This window comes from Chroicocephalus ridibundus, chromosome 2, assembly GCF_963924245.1.
Source record: "Chroicocephalus ridibundus chromosome 2, bChrRid1.1, whole genome shotgun sequence".
Classification (NCBI taxonomy): domain Eukaryota; kingdom Metazoa; phylum Chordata; class Aves; order Charadriiformes; family Laridae; genus Chroicocephalus; species Chroicocephalus ridibundus.
Genome location: NC_086285.1, coordinates 20,859,749 through 20,883,350, shown reverse-complemented (window position 1 = coordinate 20,883,350; position 23,602 = coordinate 20,859,749). Strand labels below are relative to the sequence as shown.

Below are 23,602 nucleotides of genomic sequence, written 5' to 3'. Positions count from 1 at the left end.
TCTCCATTTGCCAAAAGTTTCAATATTTGAATCTCAATTCGAATTGGAGCAGCTTTTCAAGTGTTTCTGAATGCTCAGTGAATGAGATGAGGTTTCTGCTCAGTCCTGGTCAATATTTGCAGGAAATGTCTTTGTAGCAATTTATGAGAGAAGGATAATCGTGATGGGGCAAAATGGGAATTGTATTTCTGTTCTGATGGAGAAGTGTAGATTTCAGCCCTCTCCGGTGGGTAAAGCGTAGCAGAGCTCACCTGGTGTTTGTCTTGACCATCGTGTGGTTCTAAGGAGAGACCAACAGCCAGGAACAGCAAGTCTTGTTGTTGAAAGTATGAAATTGTTGAAAGTTGAATGAAAGTAGAAGCAAAACTGATGCTTTCTAACGGCAGCTGCAATGACCTTCATATGAGTTGCTTCAATGTAGGACTACTTTAATTATTCTTTCCCACTTTTTATTCTACAATAGATGATTTTTCTTTGCAATGCAGAAGTTACTATTTAGATAGCTCTGGTAAAGGTACTGCTTTGTCATTTGTACGAATTTAACTTTACTTAACTCTGTATTTTATAATCTGATTTTTAGAAGTATTTTCTCTTACACAGAGGCTCAACGATAAAACTGGACCAGTTGCGTCAGAGAAGAGTTGACATTTGAATGACACTTGAGAACTGCACGTCCTGCTGTTATAGCACTTCGTCTGGCTGCAAACTGCAGTTTGCCTTTCTGCAGATTGAAGAAATGCAACAAGGAACTCTTACTGCACAGCAAAAGGTTAATAATTTTCACAAGGATATTTTTGGTAGGCTTTCATTTGCTTTCTTGTTGCACTAAAATGGATGTACTTTTTAACGTTTCAGACTGTGAAGTAGATAAAACTGCAAACCGCGATTATTTTGTCAATGTGATGGTACTAAGTACAAATTCAACGACAGAAAAACACATATTTGACTTTTCAGTCCTAATCTTATAAATGTAAAGGCTGCTGAACTGCCCGTGGTCCCACGCTGCTTTGGTTTCAGAGCAGTAGTTTTAAAAAGCAGCGGGAGCCCAGCCAGTCTGACCTTCTGCTGCAGTTGCAATACACCGTTAGACTACGCTTGTAACGGCAGCCTGGACTTGCTGTTTGTCGTTTCTTTTTTACCCCCCTGTTTTGAAACCCGACTCATAAGGGAATCTGCTTCTGAAACTTTTTTATTCTTTTAAATTCCTGTTGTTATATAGTGGGAGTTTTTCCTGAGTAAGAATTACAGTATGGAATCCGAAGTTTATTAATTTTGGTGTAGGTTTTAGAGTTCTGAGGTTTTTAAAGGAACCGGTTTGGTTCCGGTGACAAAAGTTTTCTTACCAGATGAGAAGGCCACACTGGAAGAAGTTGGTGTCGTGTCTGGCCTAAACCAAGTGCCTGTTGCTACCTCCGCTTTGTTGAAATGGCTGCAAACAGCTGATCATGCACTAGACGTGTCCTCGTTAGCAGCGGGAATATTCTGTGTTGCACCAGCAGCCGCCTTGTTCTGCCTTTCCTAGAGGTGTTTATACCACTGTAGATAGCTCAGGCAGATTGTTACCTGGGTCACTTTTCACTAATAAATTACCAAAAAAAAGTGAGTTAATATTTCCCACTAAAAATTTACCAGTGGTTGAAACGGGTGAACTTGCGTTACCAACACTTCCGACAGTAGCTGATTTCACGGCGCGAGTCTATGCAGTACGGTGAAGGACAGTTTAAACGGGGTTAATGACCACTAATCAACATTACGGTGGGAATTATTAGAGGAAAAAGACCCAGCTGTAATTAGACCTCCACTGTGTACTTATTTGGAAGAACATGTTAATTCTGCAATATGTTTCTTAGTTAAACATTGCACAGTTCTTACCTCATTTCTGTAAATAAAGTTTTGTGAATCTGTTTTGTATTGTGAAGAATTCATAAGAAAACATGGATATTTTGATTTGTAATATTTCTAATTGGTAGATTTAATTGAAAAAGTAAAAATAATTTATTTTTATATGTTCTGGGGAATTTTTTAAAAATGTCACAAATCACTTTTGTAGATACTTTACAAAAGTAAACCAGTGGTTTATTTTGCTTACTCAACCCACTGGTGGATATTCTGTAACAATTTGTACAAAAGGTAAGATGGAAATGTGCTGTTATTTTGACTAGATGTAAAATTCCAAGTGTATGAAAAGATATGTACAAAGCTTTTGTTAATAAACTTTAATAATGTTTATAGTTGTGTACTGCTTGCGTGAATGCGAGTCTCCTAGAAGAATGGAATATTTTTATTAACATCACATGACAGGAATGATGTCCGTTGCACCTGGCCACTACAGTTTATTACGATAAGGTTTTTAAAATGTAATTTTTTGTTTTCAAGAGACACGGCTGCAGCTGCAAAACTGTCCAGGGCCATTTTTGCTTCCTGGATGTAAGTGTCCAGTTGCACCCGCGTGCCATAGTCGGATGTCAGAGTGTGTTCCCTTCATCCTTCAGAGAGTGTGAACTTGCAGGAGGAGGAGGAGGGAGCTCTTGCTCCAATGGCCCCGGTTCCTTTTGAAATAACTTGGGGAGAGCCCTGCTGAGATGGGACGAGTTCTTTACGCAGTGCCCGTGTTAAGGTCATCGAGGCCTTTAGTTGTTGCTGTAATTTTTGTATTGTGTTTTCTGTAAAACCAGCTCAATGCTTTTTTTTCCAGGAATTTTGCTTATCGTCCATGGAGGGGCTGGTACACACAGCCGAACTCCTGGTCTTTCATTTCCCAGGTGGCAGGGAGGAACTTAACCCTTCCCCTACTGTCACTTGAAGACGGTCAGTTTTTGGCAGATGGGGACGCGTTATGGCTCCCCTGTGATTTTTAGCCCCTTGCTAGTCTGGTGCAGCCTCCGGCTGAGCCTGGCTTTTGGAACAAGCAGCAGGAAGATGGCATTGCCATAGGCCTCTGCCATTTGTATTTCCATCTGCTCAAGTCTTGAGGACTGAATATTTGTGGGTTTTTTTTCCAATGGGGAAAAGTGGAGTCCTGAAAGAAGATAAAGGTCAATGAGGAAGCTCAGAACTAACAGGAGGGGAATGTGAAACATCATCTGGCACAGCCTGGGGCATCACCCTCCCACCTGCTGAACGGTGCCTCAACCATCAGGGCTAGAAGAAATTCCCAACATTCTCCAGGTAGTCACTGAATGTTTTATGCTATAAGGCAAAGAGGCGCAAAGACTAGTTGAACAGAAGGCATTTCTACTGCTTAAACCTATGCACCATCTAGACAAGCTCTACAACCGGGTCCTGTCTGTCTTCTGGCTGTTTGGGCAGTGACAGTTTGTTAGCTAATGCTACGAAGGGAGAGCATATAGCACGTGTATGCTGGGCCACTAGATTTGTACTTCATACTGCCAGACCTGTAGGTGAGGGGGAAGAAAAGCCCCATATGTCCACCAGCATGAGGTCTCCAGGGACTCCCGAGTGTCCCTTCTACTGGAGTCATGGACTGGAGGGTTACGTTACTGCTGCTTTATTCAGGGACCCAAAACTCTCCCTCGTAGACTAGAAGCACCAGTAACGTCACCTCGCTCCTATTGGAGCAGCACCATAGGAACCAGTAAGAGGGGTAAGTCCTGCTTTTCCTTTGTTTCTTTCATTGGGGCGGGACTGCCTAAACTCTGGTATTGGTCTCCTGGTAAGACACAGAGAAACATGAAAGGGGCAAAGTTGGAAAGACTAGTAAGATTGTCAAATTCAGGGCATTCTCAGAATCTCAACTTGTTAGAGATCGGGGCCAGAAGCCCAAGATAGCAATGGAGTGTTACAGTACTCGTGGTCCTGATGGGCCAACAATCAGCAGCAGGGAAATAACGAAAAGGACAGTTCTGACATCTAAACAGAAATCCAGTTCACCCGCCCTTTAAAGAAAGAGACCACATCAAAGCCAAGTTCACGTGAGGGCCAGATGCAGCCAAACCAACCTTGTTTCAATGATTTTGCAAATCCTGACATCAAAGATGATGGTCTGTGGCTGATTTGGAACCAGTTCAGTAGACGCCGATACTGCTGTTCCTGTGGAATGCCTCTGATGCCAGAGCAGCCCAAGCTGCTACGCAGGTCCCCGGCAGCCAAGTCACTGGTAACCGAGCTGCGCTCCAACGTGGCGGGAACCGCTCAGGGCTCAGTGTCACGAGAGCAGCGCAGACTAAATGCGCTGCATCGCACAAGGGTTTCATGTTAGCAGGCCTTTGAACTTCTTTTACCAAAATCCAGCTGTCTTGACAACAATGACAACACACCTTATGGCTTACAGGAGCCGACTAATTCACTAATTCTGGACAGCCTATGACATCCCAAGTCCTGGTTTTATCAACTTCATCCATTCGAGCTGTGTTAGCAGGAGCTACTCTCAGCCGTGTGATTGTGGGACATTTCACTGACTGGTTTTCTGGTGCCTGGTTTTCATAAGCTGCGCTAAAATCTCGCTGCTGGTTGTGCCTGAAGGAGAGCTCTTCCAAAGTCAAACACTCAGTGTTTCTATTGTTTTCAGACTCTGTCATCTCATAGAGGTCACATTAAAAAAAAAAAAAAAAAAATTGTTTCAAGGAAGATTTTGCAATTAGTTCCTACATTGTCAGCTGTAAAGTTGAGAATAATATAGTGCAAACGTTCAGATCTACAGGACACTGCAGAACTGCCGCTGTTAGTCTTTGAGAACTAACCTAACCTAAATGAGAGCACTATTAAACTTTACAGCATCTCAGTCATATTCTGCTCATTCACTTGTCTATGGTTGTGAGGCTATTATTTTACAAAATCCTGGTGCTTTAGCTTTGCATTTGGACTGTATCCTCAGCGTGGCACGGTGACACTGCCCTCCCTGGCTGGCCTGCCCCATTCCATAGAGCCTTGTCTGTCCCAGCAACGGAGCCACGCAAAGATGCTCAAAACAGACAGCCCTGGCTCATTTCGGGTGCAAGTCCCAGTACAGAGGCTACAGCACAGACCCTCTAAGACAGAAAGCTTTTTGTGCCCAAAATTATAGTGCAAAAGGCACTTTGAGGTACAGTTCGAAACTATCCAGAAAACGAAAAATATTTTGCTTGCAGGCAAATATTAACATTACTTGAAAAAACTCTGCATCCTTTGCTAGAAATGAAATTGGAAATTGTTTAAATCTCAAGCCTAGAGTCACCTCGATTTTCATGGACAGGAAGTTTTAGAAAAACTATAGCTTTAGTGGCGGATACCAGGACCACGAGAAAACAAAGCCTGGGTGGTTTTATGGAGACTGGCTACAGTTTAGCCCTGCTGTAAAGGGCATCATGTCACACCTCAGTGATCACAGACTCCAGCCCCTGCCAAAAGGGCCCACGACCCCAGGAGAGGACCCTGAGAGGGCCTGGAGATCGTGGACTCTTACCCACACCACCTTCCTCCCCACAGCCAAACACAAAAGCTAATGCTTAGGCTGGGACAACTCCTTTGGCCCTTGAGGAACAAAATGTGAAGGTAAGAGTGGATGGGGCCTGGACAGCTGGCACTACATGAAGGATCCCTCCTAGATGGGTATCGCCAAGCATCTAGTTGCAGATCCACTGGCGCTGGACACTGACTCACGTTCCTCACCCCAAGACCTACCCTGCCAGAGTACTCAGTGTGAAACACCCTCCAGTGCCAAATGACCACCAGCACATTGCAAAACCTTTCCAGTTCTTGACGATGAGGCAGTTCGTCCTGCCACCAGTTCATGGTGCATTTTCACTGCAGAAGAGGCCAATGCATTTCCCTTACACGGCCAGCTCGCCTCTGCTCTCTGGCAGCTTGATTCTTCACGCAGTAAGGATGCACCCCATCCATTCACTTCCATCCAGGCATGAGCAGCACCTGTGTTCAGGCGCTGACATCCCTCGCTTCAGGGACTCGACCTGACAAGTGTGACACAATGGCAGATACAATCCTTGCCCAGCCTTAAGGATCCTCCTTCAGATAAATGGTATTTGTCAGGAGCCACTGCTTTAAGCTTCTCAACTGAACATTCTCTGAATTTTCTTGCAAATAAACAAGGAAAAATAAAAGTTTCTTACCAGTAATTGGTGCTCATCCTTCTTCCTTAGACCCCGCAAAGACAGTCTGGGGTGGAGAGATGGGGAAGGTGTTGGCAGGCAGCGTGTAATTATTGCCACACACACACAGCAGTGATATGGGCAAGTCTTGAGCAGATACTCTTAACGTGTTTTTAACGATTTCCAATGATAAAGGTGTCGAAGTCCTCCCAAGTCTTTATTACATTTGCCACTGGCTTTTTTGTCCCAATATCTAACTAAACTATTTCTCGTTCCAAAGTGAGCCCGTTCTTATTCTTCATAGCCACAACAGACACGTAACAGTTCTGTATTAATTACATCACAGAGACACAGAGATGGCGCAAGTGCAAAGCTCCCCCCTATAGACTTGAAGATTTCTCTCTGCCTCTCTAGTGTAGAGCAAACACCAACAATTCCTCTGTCCCTCCCAGCAAACCAGGCTTTGTAGACTCTGGATCTTTCTCTTTGCTCTCTTCTGCAGGGTCTGCGTCTTCTGTGAAGCGTGACACCAAACAGGCACAGCATTCCAGGTGAAGACTTGTAAACCCAGAGCGGAACCCCTCCCCTCAGGGGCTGTACTCTCCCATGACTTGGTTTTGTTGATTTGTTTGTTTTTTGAACAGTGAGACATTACCAGCTTATTGCATTATAGCGAATTACAAATTCACTATATATTCACAAATATAGTGAAACACAAATCCTCTTCTCGAAGATCTGCTACTTCTCCAGTTACTTGGCAGCTACTGTCAGTACAGCTGATTATTCCTGTTTGCCCTTCTTTTTACTGAACACACCCCCTCTCGTCTGAGGGATTCATCCTCTGACCATTAAAGAGGTTCTCTCCAAGAGACACACCAAGGTACAGCTTTACTCCATTTTTGAAGGTATACAGGCTGGTGGTGCGTTTTGAAAAAGATACCCTAGGCCTTAGGGTAAGAACATAGTATTTCAAATTCTGATCTTCATTTTAAAAATGACTCACAAGAAAATATTTTTACAGTAAAATCAAACATAGAATACCCTTCCGGAGCAGCTAAGCGTAACCGGGATGAGAATCGGATCTTCCATTCAAAGAAACTGAACAGGGACGCAAGAACATGCCCCAGAATGAACGGTCCCTGAGGCCAGCCCTCAAGTTACACGTAACCAGAGCTGCCACCACAGTAAACTGCTCAAGCTCCCTTTTACCATTCATTGCCCTTCATATTCCACTTCTCTGCCTGTTTGCAGAAGGCCGTTTCAGAGCCTCACTACTTAGAGCAGAAATATTCCATCCACCAGTTTATTTTTTTCATGAACAAATACGTCTCCGTTCGCTCGTGTTCTTCTACCCCAGCCCTCTCAACGCTCTGCCAAGTTAATTTTCACCAATTCACCCAACCATTTTACCAGCTTTTCTTTGTAGCCATTTCAACTATCTGGCATTGAAGCTATAGTCATCTTAGAGCGTTCTGGATGATTAATACCTTTTTAACGTTAAGATTTCCTGGTATCTCTTGAAGACATCTCACTCTTCCTTCATAGGTGCATTAGTAGCACAGAATTACTATTTCATTAATTAGCACACACAGATCATAGTACAGCTTCTAGGTATGTTTAGTTTCCAATGCAGTCAACCTGTGAAGTTCTCTGTGAAAGAAAATTTAGATGCATTATTTTCTGTCTACTAAATACTCCGCAGTATCCTTATTTCTACCAACTGAAATTACTTTTTCATATATGACCAAAACCAATCATAAACCTTCCACTTGGTAAGGAACAAATACAGAACACTGTCATCTTCCCTAACTACTTCTCCGTTAAAGTTTTATGGGAATGAGATGAAGTTTGTGCAGTTCTGATCTGTCAAAAGCAACACAATTGGCAAACAATTACTGGAGAAAATCGAGAGTGTAAATGGCACAAAGTTAACGGAGATTTTCAGGCCACTAAGCTCCAATTTTGAGTTCAGATATATGGTCCTCTGATTTTTTCAGTTTAATTTTGAACTAAAACTCAAAAGCTTATTAGAATCCTGGTATTAAATCAGAATTTAAGTGGTAAATAATTCTTTAGAAAAGTCCTTAATGTTTCTTGCAAAAGACTATAATCACCGCTCTGATTTATTGATATCATTTACAGCCTAATAAGTACCCATTACTCCAGCATTTTATGGTTTGTAAAACTTTTCCAAAATTATGAAAAACAAAATAGCAAGCCATGAATAACCCTTATTACCTATTCTTCAAATATAAAATCAAACTATATTGAATCCAGCATATACAAAACCCCCCAGATATGAGAAGTCTTAGCACAATAATGTTAGCTTTTAAGTCCTACTCTGTACTTAAAATCCAGTCATGAAGTATATGCCTTGCATACCTTAATTAGGGGCCTTTAGTGTTCTTACCCATTTCAACTTTACCAAACAGCAGCACAGTGTATTAGTCTGCAGGGTTCATAAAAAACGAATTATATTGCAGGTGCGTATAAATGTATGTGGAAGTTACGATTAGAAATACTGCTTATTTCCAAATACTGTTAGAATGAATAGGCACTTCGTGTAGCAGCAGACACACCTGTAAGCACATTGTCTGCTATTTACAGCTGCAAGAAAGAAAAAAATATTTTGAGTGCAGAGTTCCAATACTCTCATCCTTGCTTAACAGTTGCAGATCAATTCTTTCTCTTAAAACAACATTTAAAAATTGTTTATATTCTGTATATTCATTACCTGTAACCCACCGGTTCCAGTATGCAATTATCAGTGTGGGTTTTCCTGAAGGTTCACTAATTTCTAAAACTTTGTTATCACGCATCTGCATAAGCAGCTCTCCAACACAAAAACACACCTTCATTCTTCAACACACAAAATAGGTAAGATGGTATAAGATTTATTGATATTTTACTAAGGCACATGACGTATAGAAATACTGAGGTACAAAAATGCAGTTTCCTGCGTATGAGATTTAAAACCCCATTTTGACAAAGAGGAGCTACATCTCTTCTGCTCAGAACATTCAGCTTTTAGCCATTTTTTTCTTTTGTACCAGTTCAACAAGCAACTTGTATCTTGCTATACACTCCTCCTAAAAGGAAAAACAAAAGCATTAATTAAAAGTTTGATACTTTAGTATTGCTTTAACTCTATACAGGCTACCTCATTCTAGAAGAGCGAGATTCTGGGGGTTGTGTGGAGTTTTGGGGGGAGTTTTTTTGGTTTTGGTGGTGGATTTTTGCTTGTTTGTTTTTTAAAGTTGCACAAAAGGAGAATCTACATCTAGCGAAGAGTGGATTAGATAAATGAACTTGTAATTTATGTTTCTTAGTGGATAATTTCTCTCTTTGAAGAGCACACAAACTCAAAAAAGCAGTTGCCCATTCTTGACAATGGCTGTAAATGCAATTATTAGAGAGTTGTATTGCAAAATCTATTTCAGAGCAGTTATTCTGGTACGAGCCACGCTGCAGATAGGTTAAGACAAGCCTTTACAGTCACTAACGCCTACTGACACCAGATACTATTGAACCGTTTCAGAGCCAGGGACCTACACAAATCCCCCCCACGTTTCCTGCTCTCTCACACTGCGTTTGGCACAAATAACATCAGGATTTTCTGCAGCTACAATGACTGAAGCAAGCAAACTAAGCTATCAATCACAACTATTATGGAATCTAGTACAGACAAACTATATCAATGACAATGAACGCTATTTTAAAAAGATTATACTTACAAAAAGAACATTAGATAGATTACTGAGCGTTTAACGCAGCTGGATTACTTATTTTGTTTGTTCATTGAGATGGGTTGAGAAAGGTACTGTAAAAGTGTAAGCAACGCGGCTCACCAGCTTTTGGTTACTAACTTTGAATCAAAATTTGTTTTAAAATCTAATTTGTCCTGCAATTGAAGATCTGAAAGGCAGAGGAGAGGTAGGTATTTTAAATGAAACAGGAGGTATTCCAACATTTTCTGTAATAGATCAAACAAACGGAATTAAATGAAACTATATACTAAATAAAATCAACAAACATGGCAGTAACGCTCTTTAGGTTGATTATACCCGGACCAATAGGCTAAGTAAAGACCTCACCTTTCTGCATGGACCCTCAGTTCTTAAGGTAGTCATAAATCGGTAGAAAATGTGTTTCCCCCCAAATTTATACTATAGGTCAAACAAAACTACGCATACCTTGCTTTTTCCAGGAACACATTTTGCTATTTTATCCCAGCGATCCGACGTTCCCTTTGGATACTGCTGCAAGGCCATTTCAAGAAGTTTCTGTTGGTTTTGAGTCCACAGTTCTTCCGGGGCACGGCTTTTCTCTCTTTTTCTGCTCTCATCATCACTCTCTTCCTCCTGCTCTGTGTTATCAAAATCTTTCTGGCGTCTTCCTCTGCCCTTCTCTTCTGGTACCTCTTTCGTTGCTGGTACAGTCACTTCAGGTGCTTTGACAATTTTTCGTTTGCGGTGTCTAGTTTCACTTACAATGGTCTCCTTTTGGTCTATTTGGACATCCATCTGCTCTGGGATATGATCGTAGTTCCCTTCTTCCTCCTCTTCCTCTTCCTCCTCCCTTTCTCGCTGGGTGATTATGTGGTCTGGCAAATTCACGTTGACTTTGACATTCTTGGAATTCTGGGCCAGCGTTTTAAGCTCGGAGAGTCTAATGATACCTGTTACAAGTATGGTTGTTACACTTCTAAAAAATAGAAGAAACCACAAACAAGCAGGGAACAGCCCGCAAATAAAAGGTACCCAGAATAGTGCATAGAGGAGAAAAAGCTCTTTTGGATTATGAGCTTAAGGAAAATGCTTATCGAGAAATCAAGGTATTTGTTACGAAGCAAAGAACTTTGACAAATATGAGCTTATCTGGTATATGTGAAGTAGCAGTAAATTACCACACTGCTATAAACAAACATAACAGAACAGCCTGAACAAACGAACAAAACCCACAAAAAAAACGAATAAGAAAGGCTGGGAGGATGTAGCTGAAGGGAAACATTCCCTCAGAATACCCATCGGTTCTCTTTGCTCAAAGCAAGGCAAGGTTGCAAAATTCTCTTTGCAAAGCCTACCCTGAAAGGCACAGCACGCACCGTGTTTGCAAAGCTATAATCCAAATATACCGCTTTCTATAAGCATCAGTGAGGACCCAGCAGCACACACCTGGTGTATACATAACAGAATCCTTCAGTTGTTTGGCTTTCATGGTAACCTGCATGAAAACAACAACAACAAAAAAGGACTGTTAAAAAAATTACGTTATTGAGGCTATTGAATAATTCATTAGCAACTTCCTGCAAAATACCAACATTGAACATACATTAAATATGGCAAGGCTGATGGTGTTCTGCTGGCTTTGTTCACATATGGATCCCAAACTGGCAAAAAGTAACTTCCTAGACTTTTTGCTTTCTAAAACATTCCTAGCTTATTAAAATAAAGTAAGCAATGCTACACATTTCTATTACTATCATCACAGTACGTCACAGTTGATAGTAAAATTTTATTTTTCTTTCATTGTTAAGTCCCAGTTCTCTAAACCTAAAAATACCACAAGGAGAGGGGGGAAAAGGAAACAAGTGAGTTATCTTCTATATATTAGTTTCTCAATACTGAACAAAAGAATGAAATAACCCATGTAGGTCCGGATGATGAAGCACACTAACAGACAGGCCTGCAGTCCTGTTTATTACTGAGAATCCAAAAGATGGAGAGCTGCCGGCTTCAACCTCTCCGTGGATACCAAAATCTGTGTCCTAGGAGAAAAGTAACTTAAGTAAAAATGAAAATGCTAAATCTGGTGGAGGGAAACAAACAAGGCTTTCTCCCCACCCAGAACAAGGGGCTTCCCCATCCCAAATTTCTAGACCCTGCTATAGATAACACAGAAGACAGGCTTCATTTAAAATTAAGATCCTTTTAATCACTTAGCATCTGTGTTATATCAAATGATCCAGAGTCCAAAATTCAAGTGCCACATAAAAGCATCTCAAAATGTAGCACACAAAGAAATATACACACTTTTTAATTACAGAAATTATTTTATGAATACCAGATTTCAACTTCAGTTTTTTTGAATATGAGGTCTTTGTGAAAAAGCTGGAAATTGAAATCAAGTAGCCTGAGCCATGCAAACAAAACTTAAAATGTAAACAGGCAACACAGGGAATCAGAACCGGTACTACCTGGGACGGGCATTCTGTGTTTCCTGCTGTTGGAACCTGGGATTTCAGATATTAGCATCCGTTCAGTGTAAGGCACTTGCCAGTGTGCCGCCCAGGGCAAAAATAAAAAAACCACATCACCTACAAAGTCAAAAATTCCTCCACGTGGGATCATATTTACCCACAATATGAGTCATTAAGACCTTCAGAGCCACAGCACAGACCTCTGCTGTTTTAGCTAATGCTAACAATTATCCTCTATATAGAGCAGCCAGGGGGTTATACAGCTATTTGCTGAAAGAAGAAGAAGAAAATATAAAGATTCAGGATTTTTGTTCCATGACAAGATTCATAAGTGAGTACTTCAATAGTTAAAATACTTTGGTACTGTCTGCTTCTAGTCTAGTCTGTTCGGTTCCTCCCACTCACCCTTTCACCCATGAAATTGCAGGACTTTGCTTTAAAAACAGGCAAGTGCATCTCCTTAACGAAATGACAGCAAGACTTAACAAGGCAAAGTGGTCTATTTTCCCTACAAATTAAGCCTCATTTTCTGGGATGATTAAGTTTAGATGAAAACTCCATGAACAAAAAAATCCCAACTCTAATTAACCAAAACCTTTACCCAGATGTAGACATCTGGCATAGGAAAACTGCAGTTTCTACTGTTGCAGTATGATAAAGTTTTAATTGTTCAAAGAGAAATCTCAGAATACTAATATATGAACAGATAATTTCAAGCAGCACTAACAGTTCTGTCTGTGATTTGCATGATCCTGATTTTGAAACAACAGGATGGATCCTCCTTGAAACAGGTGTTCCACTAATAGAAATTGTCTTCTTTGAAGAGTTTATAGTCTAAAATAATCCAAGTTAAAATGTTCATGTTCCATTTTTGTTATTAGCAGAGTGTCTCTATAGGGCCAATGCTTCAACAGACTGAGCGGAGGGGAATTCACTCTTAACTGCTGAACAGAACGGATCCTTAGTGGTGCTCTGCTATCCATCTATTAAGTAGAAATTATGTTATATAAACTGGATGATAATAGATTATTTTGAAAAGAGTGAGAAGAACTTGTCATGCAAACAAGTAGCTGATCCTTCAGAGCTTACTGCAATGATGCAGTGGATTCACTGCAGTTATAAGAAGGCATTATCCATGTTCATGTGTTCCAGAAAACTGTTTCTAAACCATTTTTCTATTTTTAAGTACTTCTTTCAAAGATTTACAGCCTACTCATAAGGCCAAGGAGGCAGGAAAAAGAGAGAAGAAAAGATTCCTTGAACAAAATAGAGCAGCATAAACTGCAAGCAAAGACAGAGACAGGTATTCCAAGCTGCCACCTCAATGCCAATGTTTGGTGTTCTCCATGGTGAACCTCTGATGTTTCCAGAGGTTGGCAATTATCATCTTATCTTTCAAACTGAGACTACACATGCAACATAAACTTTGCATTTGAAGTGGTGCGAATCAGTAAGGTGGACTGAAGTTTCCTTTACAAGACAGACCTTCCCAAATTAGGTTAGTGTAGGTATCCCGGAATAGATATAAATTTTGCTGCATATTACATCTAATCGAACTAGCATCTAAACCTGCCTTCTCCACTAGAACAGCAAAGGATTTTGGTTTATTCCTAGATCCTACTGGCATTTCACATTTCCTCCATGAGTTTCCCCTAAAGAATTCAGAAGTAACAGTTTTGCCATAGGTTATCTTATTTTTAATAACTTCAGCCATAATAACTTGGTGACCCAGATGTAGCATTTGTAGAAAGTTACTTCATTTATCACATCTACTATTTCCTCTTTTGAAGGCATTCTATCTGTCCATATTTTGATGGAGTTTCAATTTGAACATTCACCAGGTAAGCTGGAAATAACAACTGCCTGTATGGTTTAGATACTGAAAATCTACAATTTCAAACACTAAACAAGTACCTTCAGTTGACATAAATTTGACAACTCATCACACTTCTTACTCGCAGCTTTACTATCATTCACAGGTTACATGAGAAGATTATTTGCCTTTTATTCTCTTTTTTTCGGTCAGCTTTCTTCTTCATACGGATGATTTTGCAAGTCCTTTACCCGGTGCTATGTACAGTTCATGTTTACTCCAGCTCTTTTCATTTGGAGTTCAGGTATCACTTATTTAGACTTAAGATTTATTTGTCCATCAGCTTCAACTGTCATTGCTATTAAAGATGCTGACACAGGGCAAGAATCATAACATGTCAGTATTAAACTACTAAGGATTATTAAGAATCCAACCTATGGAACATATGAAATCGTATTTCAATTTGATCTGTTTGAGTTTAATATTTGCTCTTGCCACTCAAATTTGCAGACTCTTCTGTTGCCAGTTCCTCCATACTTTCCGACATCCTTAAAATAAATTTAAGTTTCATCTCCAGTGGTGAGTAGTGTTATCTACTTAGCTAGTTCTTAACAGTGATTTTTAAAAAAAAAAATGCAACTTAAGTTGCTCCATTGCTTTCTCTACTCAATTTCTTATCATAACTCGCTTCTATTACTACTTTTTCATTAGGTAACAGACAACGTACTTGGAAATACTGTTATTCAAAGTATGAAGCAGTTGAGAATTACTCTTCTAGTTATTATTGCTGATTGTTCCTGCATAATGCTTTGAAATTGCAGTTTTAACGTATACTAAATTATGAGTTTTTATCATGACTGTGAAAAGTTGTGCTAAAAGCCTGCTGTTACTGACAACGGCTTTCACCAGAGTATTAGACAGCCCTTAAGAAACTCTGGGTCTGGGGACACCTTCAATAATAAGGATCAAGACTGTGAAATTGATTTAAAACAGAAGAGGGCAGATCTCATATTCCTGCAAGTGTTTGTACTACTGAACAGACACACTGTGTCTGTTCCCTTTCCCATTATTTTATGGGAATCAACTTTAAATGTTGCTGTTTCTATGCCCAAAAAAACCTAGGCGTCCCTGTAGTCCCCAGGGATAACAGAAGTCACAAATAAAGTCAGGTAATCACATGCACAGTGAAACAGATTTTCATAGACAGAGCAAGATGACGAAAAAAAGAGAAAAAGTTGGATGCAAGCAACCAAAGTAGAAGTAGGAATCAAACCATCATACAGAAAGAAGCCACAGGAACAGTTTGCTTCTGGGAACTCCCTTCTGAATTCAGTTTCAATAGCTTTTCAGCTACAAAAAGATTTTATTGAAAGCAAGTGGGATTAGTGGGATGATTTTATGCGATGAAAGCCAGGCAGAGCTGGTTTCCTCCTCTACGGCTGACAATTAGTCCAGATCACAAGACTAGCTACTACTCGACAAGGCACCTAGCAGTAAAAACATTCCTCACTGTGACCATCCAGATGTTCAATCTCTTGTTATCCCAGACACCTGCCACCTCTTTCAGATGGGACAGGAGAAAAAAAAAATTATTTAGAGTCAGCTTAAAAGACTCTCAGTAGCACAAGCAAAAGGAAATTTTGCTGTCACGTGAATGAGAGGCTGCTTTTCATCCTGCAGGGAAGGCAGGCATAAAAAAGGCACGGAACTGTGACAGACCTGGAAGGAGAACCCTGTAAAACCAGGTACAGTGATCCCACTGATGCTAAACAGAGAGAAACAGCCCTTTTGCAGAAGATGAAGGGCAACTCCCCATTTCCACAGCAGCAGCCACCTGCCCATCACTTCAGTTGACCCTTCCCGGCACCAAGACCAGCCCAGCTTCGCAGGGCACACACCAACGGGGCTTTCAAGCCTTTGCCATTTTGCTGTCTCCTGGCAATATCCTGTGGGCAACAATCTACCTTCCTTCTCTGAATAGGATTCCTTCTCTGAATAGGATTTCTATTAGGGTTACACCAGATACTTACAAAAGTACAAATCTCTCAGGTTCTGACAACATTCTGAGAAAATAATGTGGGGTTTGTAGAGGAAGAAATAACCCTTGTCTCTCGGCTTCCCAAGTGTATATAACCTTCTTGCAAGGAAGGATGAGGTTACTGTGCTACTGAAAACTGGAGCTTCTGATAAAATTTTTTACTATTCTTAGCATCTTCCTGAGCAGGAGTTCTCTAAATATTTGCTAAAGCTGACAACTTCTCACCATCAACTGTCAGAAATTTGCTGTCCCAGCAGCAGTGCTCTGTTCACCCAGTTGTTACCTTCCTGTATCCATCTAGCTATGTCCTGCAAAAACACCAAGATCTGTGGAATTATGGAGAAAAAAAAAAACCAATGTGGAGACAGCCTGTGAGTAGTTGAGGCTAATACGCAGCAATGAGAAATTTCTTGACTCTTTGGGGCTAATCTGAGTTATGATCACATTTTTCTGATAAAGGAAAGACAGATACAGAAGGATTTTAATGCCTTCCTGTCTTTGTCAAAGTAGTAGGGTTTTGCAGATCTAACCTTCCAGAAGAGCACAGAATAAATTGCCACATTTGAAGTTCTCCCCTTATAACGAAAATACCACCTGCTGCACTGAGTTGTTCTTCCAGTCTAGCTCTAAATAGCTTTATCATAGCAACCACAATTGTATCAAGGACTGTTTGACCCAAGTCAGACAACAATAACAACCCATTTCTTTATCTTCATGTGACAGACTCAAAATTTGTTGCTTTATCAACTGCCTTCCCTTACATACACTAAAAGGGCTGCTAAAATTATCTTCAGGTTTTTACAGATTGGCAAAACTTCAAATACTGAAGCATCAAGCCGAATCATACTCCATTTCTGCAAGTGCCCTAATTTGCAACTTGCCAGATCTCTTGAAATGAAATATTTCAGATCAGATGATGTACCTTTGTTTTGGCACTGCTTATAACAGTTTGCTTAGTAGATTGTTACATTCCCAAAAGTACGTAACATAACTAGTCTTTATCCATGGTGTAAATTACATGTTGGATTTAATGCTAACATAGCAAATGAGTATTTTAAGGACAACATGCTTTTATCCTTGAAAGAACTATGTTATGAATTTCACTGCATTTGCTCAGACCAACCAGACGCAGCCAGCAACGGCACTGTTTTTCTTATGGTTATGGACTTTGAAGCCCTGTGTGATTCTGAACTTAGCCCACAGCAGATGGAGAAGAGGTAGCTACCTCAACAGAAATTCCCTCAACTGTGAGTTTAATTATGAGGCAATTTAAGATGTGGCCTGCAAAAAAGGCAAACCTAGCCTATATCACCAGATGTAGAATACCAGCATCTCTCTAGTTTAAGTGCCCAAGTAGTTAATTTAAAGCATCAGAAGAATTACTCCTTTTTTCCAGGCCACAGAAAGAGGAAGAACTCAGCAACTAGAATAGTCATGATGCTGGAGACTTCATACTGGGCTTTCTTTTTTTTTTTTTTTTTTTTTTTTTTTTTTTTGTCAGTTAAAATCCACGTTTGAGAGTCTTCAGTCAATACTGTTGGTACTCACATAAGAGAGGAGTTTAGCTCAAATGCTCATTGCAACAACTGCTTGGACATCTTACTTTGAGACTGTTGATGCAAAATGCATCACCTTTCCTGAGAGTCAGAAAATTTGAATTCTGCAATGGAATTCAAACCCAGCTCACCAAGATGTACATGGGACATTACATTAATTCAAGCCACCCTGAAAAGTTGCAGCAGCACTGGTTTGACCACCCCACAAACATCTGTTTGAATTAAAAGTTGGTCTCCCGCTGCCTTCTGTAAAAAACTTTCTCCTTTAAGTGAGAAGAATGTTTTATGAGAAGGAAATCAATCCATTTTGCATTTGGGTGTAAGATGTATTTGCTGCCCAATTCTGCAAAAACTGTAGGGGCAACTGTAGGACTGCACAGAATAAAACTTTGTGCAATGAGGGAATTGTAAACAGCAGCCACCTTTTCCTCCCCTCCAAGTATCAACAGAGACCTTCTGGTGTGTCTGTGGGATTAGACAGGTGTTTTGAAGATTTCACTCTCAGATTGAGGGATCTACATGACCTACATACAATCTAAATCCCATCTTAGATATTCATAACCTCTTTTGGACCTCAATCCAGAGCTAGGTCTTTATACTTCAATAAGCAACTGGAAAAAGTATTGATTACATAAATATATGCAAGCTGCTAAGGGTGAATGTTTCAGAATATCCGCACAATAACTGAGTTAACACAGACATGGTATACAAAATGAAAAGTAAAACAGACTTAGGAAAACACTTAATCCCCAGAAGCAAAAAAACTAATAAATTCATGAACTTTTACATATGGCTCATTTCTCATCCAGATGTTTTCTTGCTGGCAAGGTAATGAGCTTGCATTTGTCAAAAATATGAAATTATTTTAGAATGGCATATAAAGTACAATGAGTATGAACTCACGCAGTCAGACTTAAAGGATGAAACTGTTGCTTGGACATACGAGAGACACCACAAAATATGCACCCCCCGAAACCTTATGCTTTTGGGTTTCGTGATGATTCAGAATGTCTGCTTAAATATATCCACGTGTCTATTGTTTTGCTGTCTACCTTAGTGTTTTTCTATACAAGCAGCAAATCCCAATCAGTCTGGTTTTGGAACACAAATGCATGAGATTAGTGACTGCAGGAGCAAACAGAATCAGTTTAAATCCTGTAAGACACGTGAATGATATTACTTCACAAGTATGAAATCTGAGATCTCTTTGCCTTTAATTTAAAAAACCTGTACCTAATAATCACATTAAAGTCTGTTTGGCATGCCAGACAGCTTTTACTTCCTCTGTTATTTTTACAATTTGAACATCCTTTGTAGTTACTGAAATTAATTTATGCCTTTCAGCAAATATTTTTTTTTAACTCTTTATCTATAAGGGTAGGTATTGTCAAGTACAATATACTTCTACAATTTCACATGTAAGTGCTTTTTCTCAGTTTTTGAATTCAGCAAAAGCTGACAATCATTATAAATCTTCATAAGGCTTAGCATTTGTCAAATCAAACAATATAATTTTTTCAGAAATAGTAGTCTTGAAACACCATTCCATTCACTATTTATACTAAGTTATAGGGTGTTCACAGTGCATAGGAAATTCAAGCACAACTTTTTTATTTTGTTTTAAAAGGTCAATTATTTCCTTAAGTATCGGAGGACAGGAATGAGAACTAACCCTGGAGCAACAAATTCAGCAAGGAAAATGGGTCAAAGAACAGATGTTTAGAGGATGACAGAGAGCAGTGGCACAGGTAACCAGGTCAGCAGGCAGGAACCTTGATTAGAGTCAACTGAACTCCATTTCCCCTTCATAATCAAAATACTCGAAAATCTAATTTATAACACCAGCCAATTGCAATAAAAGTGACTTAAAAAGCTGTAGAAGCTTTCGGTTGTGAAAGCAATAAGATTTCATTATACTAAGCCAGTTGAAAATCATCTTTATGGGAAAAGATTGCTAAATTCCCAATATGCACATATTAAAATGACAATTAGCAATTTAAATAATTGAACATACTGATAAAATGAGCACAACTTAACCTCCTCTATTTTGGCTTGATTATTCATTGGCTGTTAGAAGATGTCTTCCTGAAGAGAGACACGATAAACATATTCTATATTTAACATGACAAAAGTTAAAGGATAAGCCTTCTTTCAGTATGTCTGCACCACGGTTGGAAGCTTAACCTAGCTCTGAGCTGAAAAGCATAGGAATATGTTGCAAAGATATTTATGCTGGTATCACATGAGGCAGCACAAATAGAAACAGTAGAGCTGAATGAGCTCAGGGGCACTACAGCATGGAGAAAGCTGTTTATTGTTGGATTTTGGCTGACATTTTTCCATTGGCCTGCATGTCACTCACATCGTGTGGATGTACCTGTTTGGACGGCAAATCTAGTAGACGTAACCATATAACGGGCCTTATAGTAATCCATATTTGTGCAGTATTTTGGGAAATAACACAAATGACAAACCTGAATGTATACAACCCCCAATTTGAATATTAGTAGAAAAAAACCACACCTGTAAGAACAGTTTGTTAGGAACTACTGAATTTAAGAACAGTCAAGCTAAGGCACAGGCAGTGATTACTAACCAACTACGGTGACTATCTGGCTTTAATTTTACATTTTTTAAAATGGGTTCACACGTGCTTCCAATTGTAGGGACGGTTTTGTTTCCTCTCCCTTTCCTCCCAGATAGCTTGCACTTGCTAGTCTAATCACAGACCATATGAAGAGAAGGACTAACCTCAGGCAGAATCACTACATTGATGTTGTTTCTCCCAGATGTCGTCTAACCTGTTCTTAAAGGCCCACAAACGTGGAGACTTCACAGCAGCTTATTCCACAGCTTTATCATCTCCATTGTAATTCTTTGCCCCTCGATGCCTAACTCTGCAGCCTGTGATAAAATTTGGGGTAATTACTTTTTGCCTTATAAAAGCGATGCATTCCTCTTTACAGCTCTCCTTTTATGTAGTTGAATACTTACATTCTCAGTTCATATTTTCTTTCACTTCAACAACATGAATTCCTTTACAATCTTTCCTTGTCGGTAACACTTTAGAGACCTATTATTCTCTTTATTCTCATCTGGACTCTTTATATTGAATCGCGTGTTTGAGTGCAGTACTGAAAACCAGGCACAAACTCAGGATGTAGATGCAGGTTTACCATCCCCCTGTTGGTATATTCTCAGGAAGACGCTTGCCTTTTTCGTAACAGCTCACTATTTGTTGACTTGTGTCTAGCTCATTATCTCCACATTCCTCCTGCTTTTTAAGCTACCCCTACCCAGTTGGTTGGCATCTTTTATTTGTGAACCTGATCAGCATTTTGCTGTGTGGCCTTGCATATACTGTCTTTTTAATTTCACCTTATTTTTTGCATCTAATTTTTCTAATTTGTCCTGACCTTTCTGAATTCTACTAATCTTCCAATATACTTTCAGTTCCTCTTGGCTTTCTAAGATTTACATGTGCTCACCAGGTTCTGGCGTATCAAAGTCATGTTCTAGCAAAATCAAGGAAGATTTTTCCAAGCTGAATAAATCTCTCTGGGGACACAAACTTTTTGGGCCTTCTTCATATGAGAAAAAGCAGTATTAAAGCTCCAAGCATGAGAAACTTGGCTTCTTACTGTTCGAAAACTCATTAACATAATGCCAGGATGAAAATTCATAAAAATATTAAAAAAACCTCCAAAACAAATGAACTCACAAAACTAAGTTAAAACAACACCATAAAGCTGAAAAGTTCACAAAAGCCAAGAACACTCTTCTCAAGTCACTTCATCCTGCTTAAAAACTGCCAGTGGAAATGAATATAGTTTGATGTAGAACTATAAAAAGAAGGAAGAAGTTAAAGACAAATTAAAATGGAAATTTTTTGGGGTGATTAGAGGGAGTGAATTTCACTGATGCTCTTCTGCTATATATGAATTGTTTCAGCTTATTCTTCAAAAAGTATTGAAATATTTTTCTAAGCTTTTTTTTTTGCTGAGGAAGAAGGCTTTGAGACAGAAGCAACAACAGAGAGATCATTTTGGACTGGATTATTCTGAACTGTTTTTACTAACAGCTATTTAGCTAACCTACTATTAAGAAGGGCTTGAACGCTTAAAGTCACATGGAAACAAGCACATCGTACCTTGTCAATCTTTTCTACTATAGTTCTCTAGCTGTGAAAGGAAAACCAAGCCTTACTGCTTTTGGTACTTTACAGGAGAAGAAGCAAGCAGCAAGTGGTCTCAAGTTTTTAAGAAGTATTTGCTGTCACAGAAAATGTTGGAAAAAAATATTCAAATTTACCCTTCAATGTTTTTGTTTTTTAATATCTAGTGCATTTGCCAGATAACAGACACTTCAAACTATCTCTGGCTTGACTAAAGTTAAAGCAAGGGATTCCCAAACTGCTACACAAGCTATTTCAAAACGGCACCTCATACACCAAAACTTATCCTCCTGCACTCCTCCCAGTGGAAACAGGGACCAGTTGTTTGGGTGGCGAACCCTGCCTGCAATGCAAACACCTCTTTTTCTGTGCACAAAGTTGAACAAAACGACAAGTTTTTCCTGCAGCTTTAGCGTAACATTTCTTATTCAACTATGCTGATCCCCAAGTAAAATAAGAATCCTTGCTGTAAATTTAGATGCTATTCTATGTCACCTTCAACAAATACAAAGGATATGCTATACATCTTGTTCAATAGCTGAATAGATATATCTGAAGTAGTTCTCAGTTTCAACATTCCTGATGCTGATGCAATAACAGTTTTGAGATTCAGTGAAGTTTCCAGGAAGCTTTAGCTTAAGTGTTTCCTTTTAAAACCTAACCAGTGTAACTCTGTGCATGCAATGATAAAAGTAGCAGAAACTCTAATAAGCCGCCTGTGTCAGGAAAGATGACCTAGCATTATCAGCAGTGGGAAATTTTTGGAGAAGCAAAAACTCGTGTGGAAAACATATACATTAAATCACATTCTTGGAAGTCATTGAAGTAAAAAGGATTACACTCAGAACTTTCTCTACACATAAACATCCCTGAAAATTCCTTTTTTCATACAAGAAAGTGACAGCTCTTAGAATATATGCCTTTTTTTCATTTCTCTGTCCAATCCACTCTCTGTCCAATTCCAACATCCAAGAGCATGTTGCTCAGGACTTCTTGCTAAGGGAAGAAGCAAACAAGCTTCATTTTTTCCTTCCAGTACCGGATGTAGGCAAGTATGGTGGCCCAATATACTATGCAAAGGATTCTTAATAAGCAATGTTTTTACACCTGCTTCAAGGAATAAAGCAGAAAATGGGTGCAAAAGGCAGCGTTAAGATAGCGTTAGTTTTGTGATGGGTATATGTGGAAGCATTCCGCATGTTTGTATGATCAGTAACAAGCAAATTAATCATTTTCTCCAAAAGATCTTTCCCATGGACACTGCATACTACCAAGCCATGTGAAATATTTTTGCTATTAATATCTGCTCAGTAAAATGTAGCCTCTTTTTAATAAAGTCCCTCCACTTCAGTAGTATGAATACATCAGGATTATGACAAACAACACTGAACAGAATAAACAAGGACAGTTTCATTTGCTTAGCAGGTTAGTAACTTCTTGTTTACATCCACTTATTTGCAAATAATGTGTTGTTCTAAAATGGTAAGAATGCAAATGGCTTACTTTCTAGTATATGTGAGTAACAGAACTGTATCGATGCATTAAATCTTTAAAAATAACTTCTAAAAATATCTTTTTGTGATTATATCAACAGGGAAAAAAACCACTTAAGTACGCAAATTACCCAGAAGGCTATAAGGGGTCACATTTCACTTTAGCCAGAGGGTTTGTTTCTCATTATTTAATATAATTCCTGAAATATAATAAATAAAGACCATCTAATCTCAAAATGTACATCAACAGATTTAAACATTATTCTCATTAACCCCTCCAGAGCC

At 39.3% G+C, this 23,602-nt stretch overlaps 2 protein-coding genes across 5 annotated transcripts in view; one reads left to right on the top strand and one right to left on the bottom strand.

The window, feature by feature from the left end:
- MLLT10 (MLLT10 histone lysine methyltransferase DOT1L cofactor) overlaps positions 1–3,475 on the top strand; it is a 148,178-nt gene extending 144,703 nt beyond the window's left edge. For 2 of the 4 annotated variants that reach the window (XM_063324681.1, XM_063324679.1), the window contains exon 21: positions 584–3,474. In XM_063324681.1, the coding sequence (XP_063180751.1) occupies positions 584–652 (69 nt within the window). In that variant the 3' untranslated portion in view covers positions 653–3,474. Of the gene's footprint in view, positions 1–583 lie in introns of all 4 variants that reach the window. The other 2 variants (XM_063324682.1, XM_063324680.1) reach the window with 2 other exon arrangements.
- Positions 3,476–8,910: 5,435 nt separating this feature from the next.
- The window catches only part of DNAJC1 (DnaJ heat shock protein family (Hsp40) member C1), a 116,172-nt gene continuing 101,480 nt past the window's right edge, over positions 8,911–23,602 (bottom strand). Inside the window, exons 10-12 of the mRNA XM_063324678.1 lie at positions 11,219–11,267; positions 10,238–10,722; positions 8,911–9,133 (exon numbers count right to left, since the gene is read on the bottom strand). Of these exons, the coding sequence (XP_063180748.1) occupies positions 9,065–9,133; positions 10,238–10,722; positions 11,219–11,267 (603 nt within the window). The 3' untranslated portion in view covers positions 8,911–9,064. The remainder of the gene's footprint in view (positions 9,134–10,237; positions 10,723–11,218; positions 11,268–23,602) is intronic.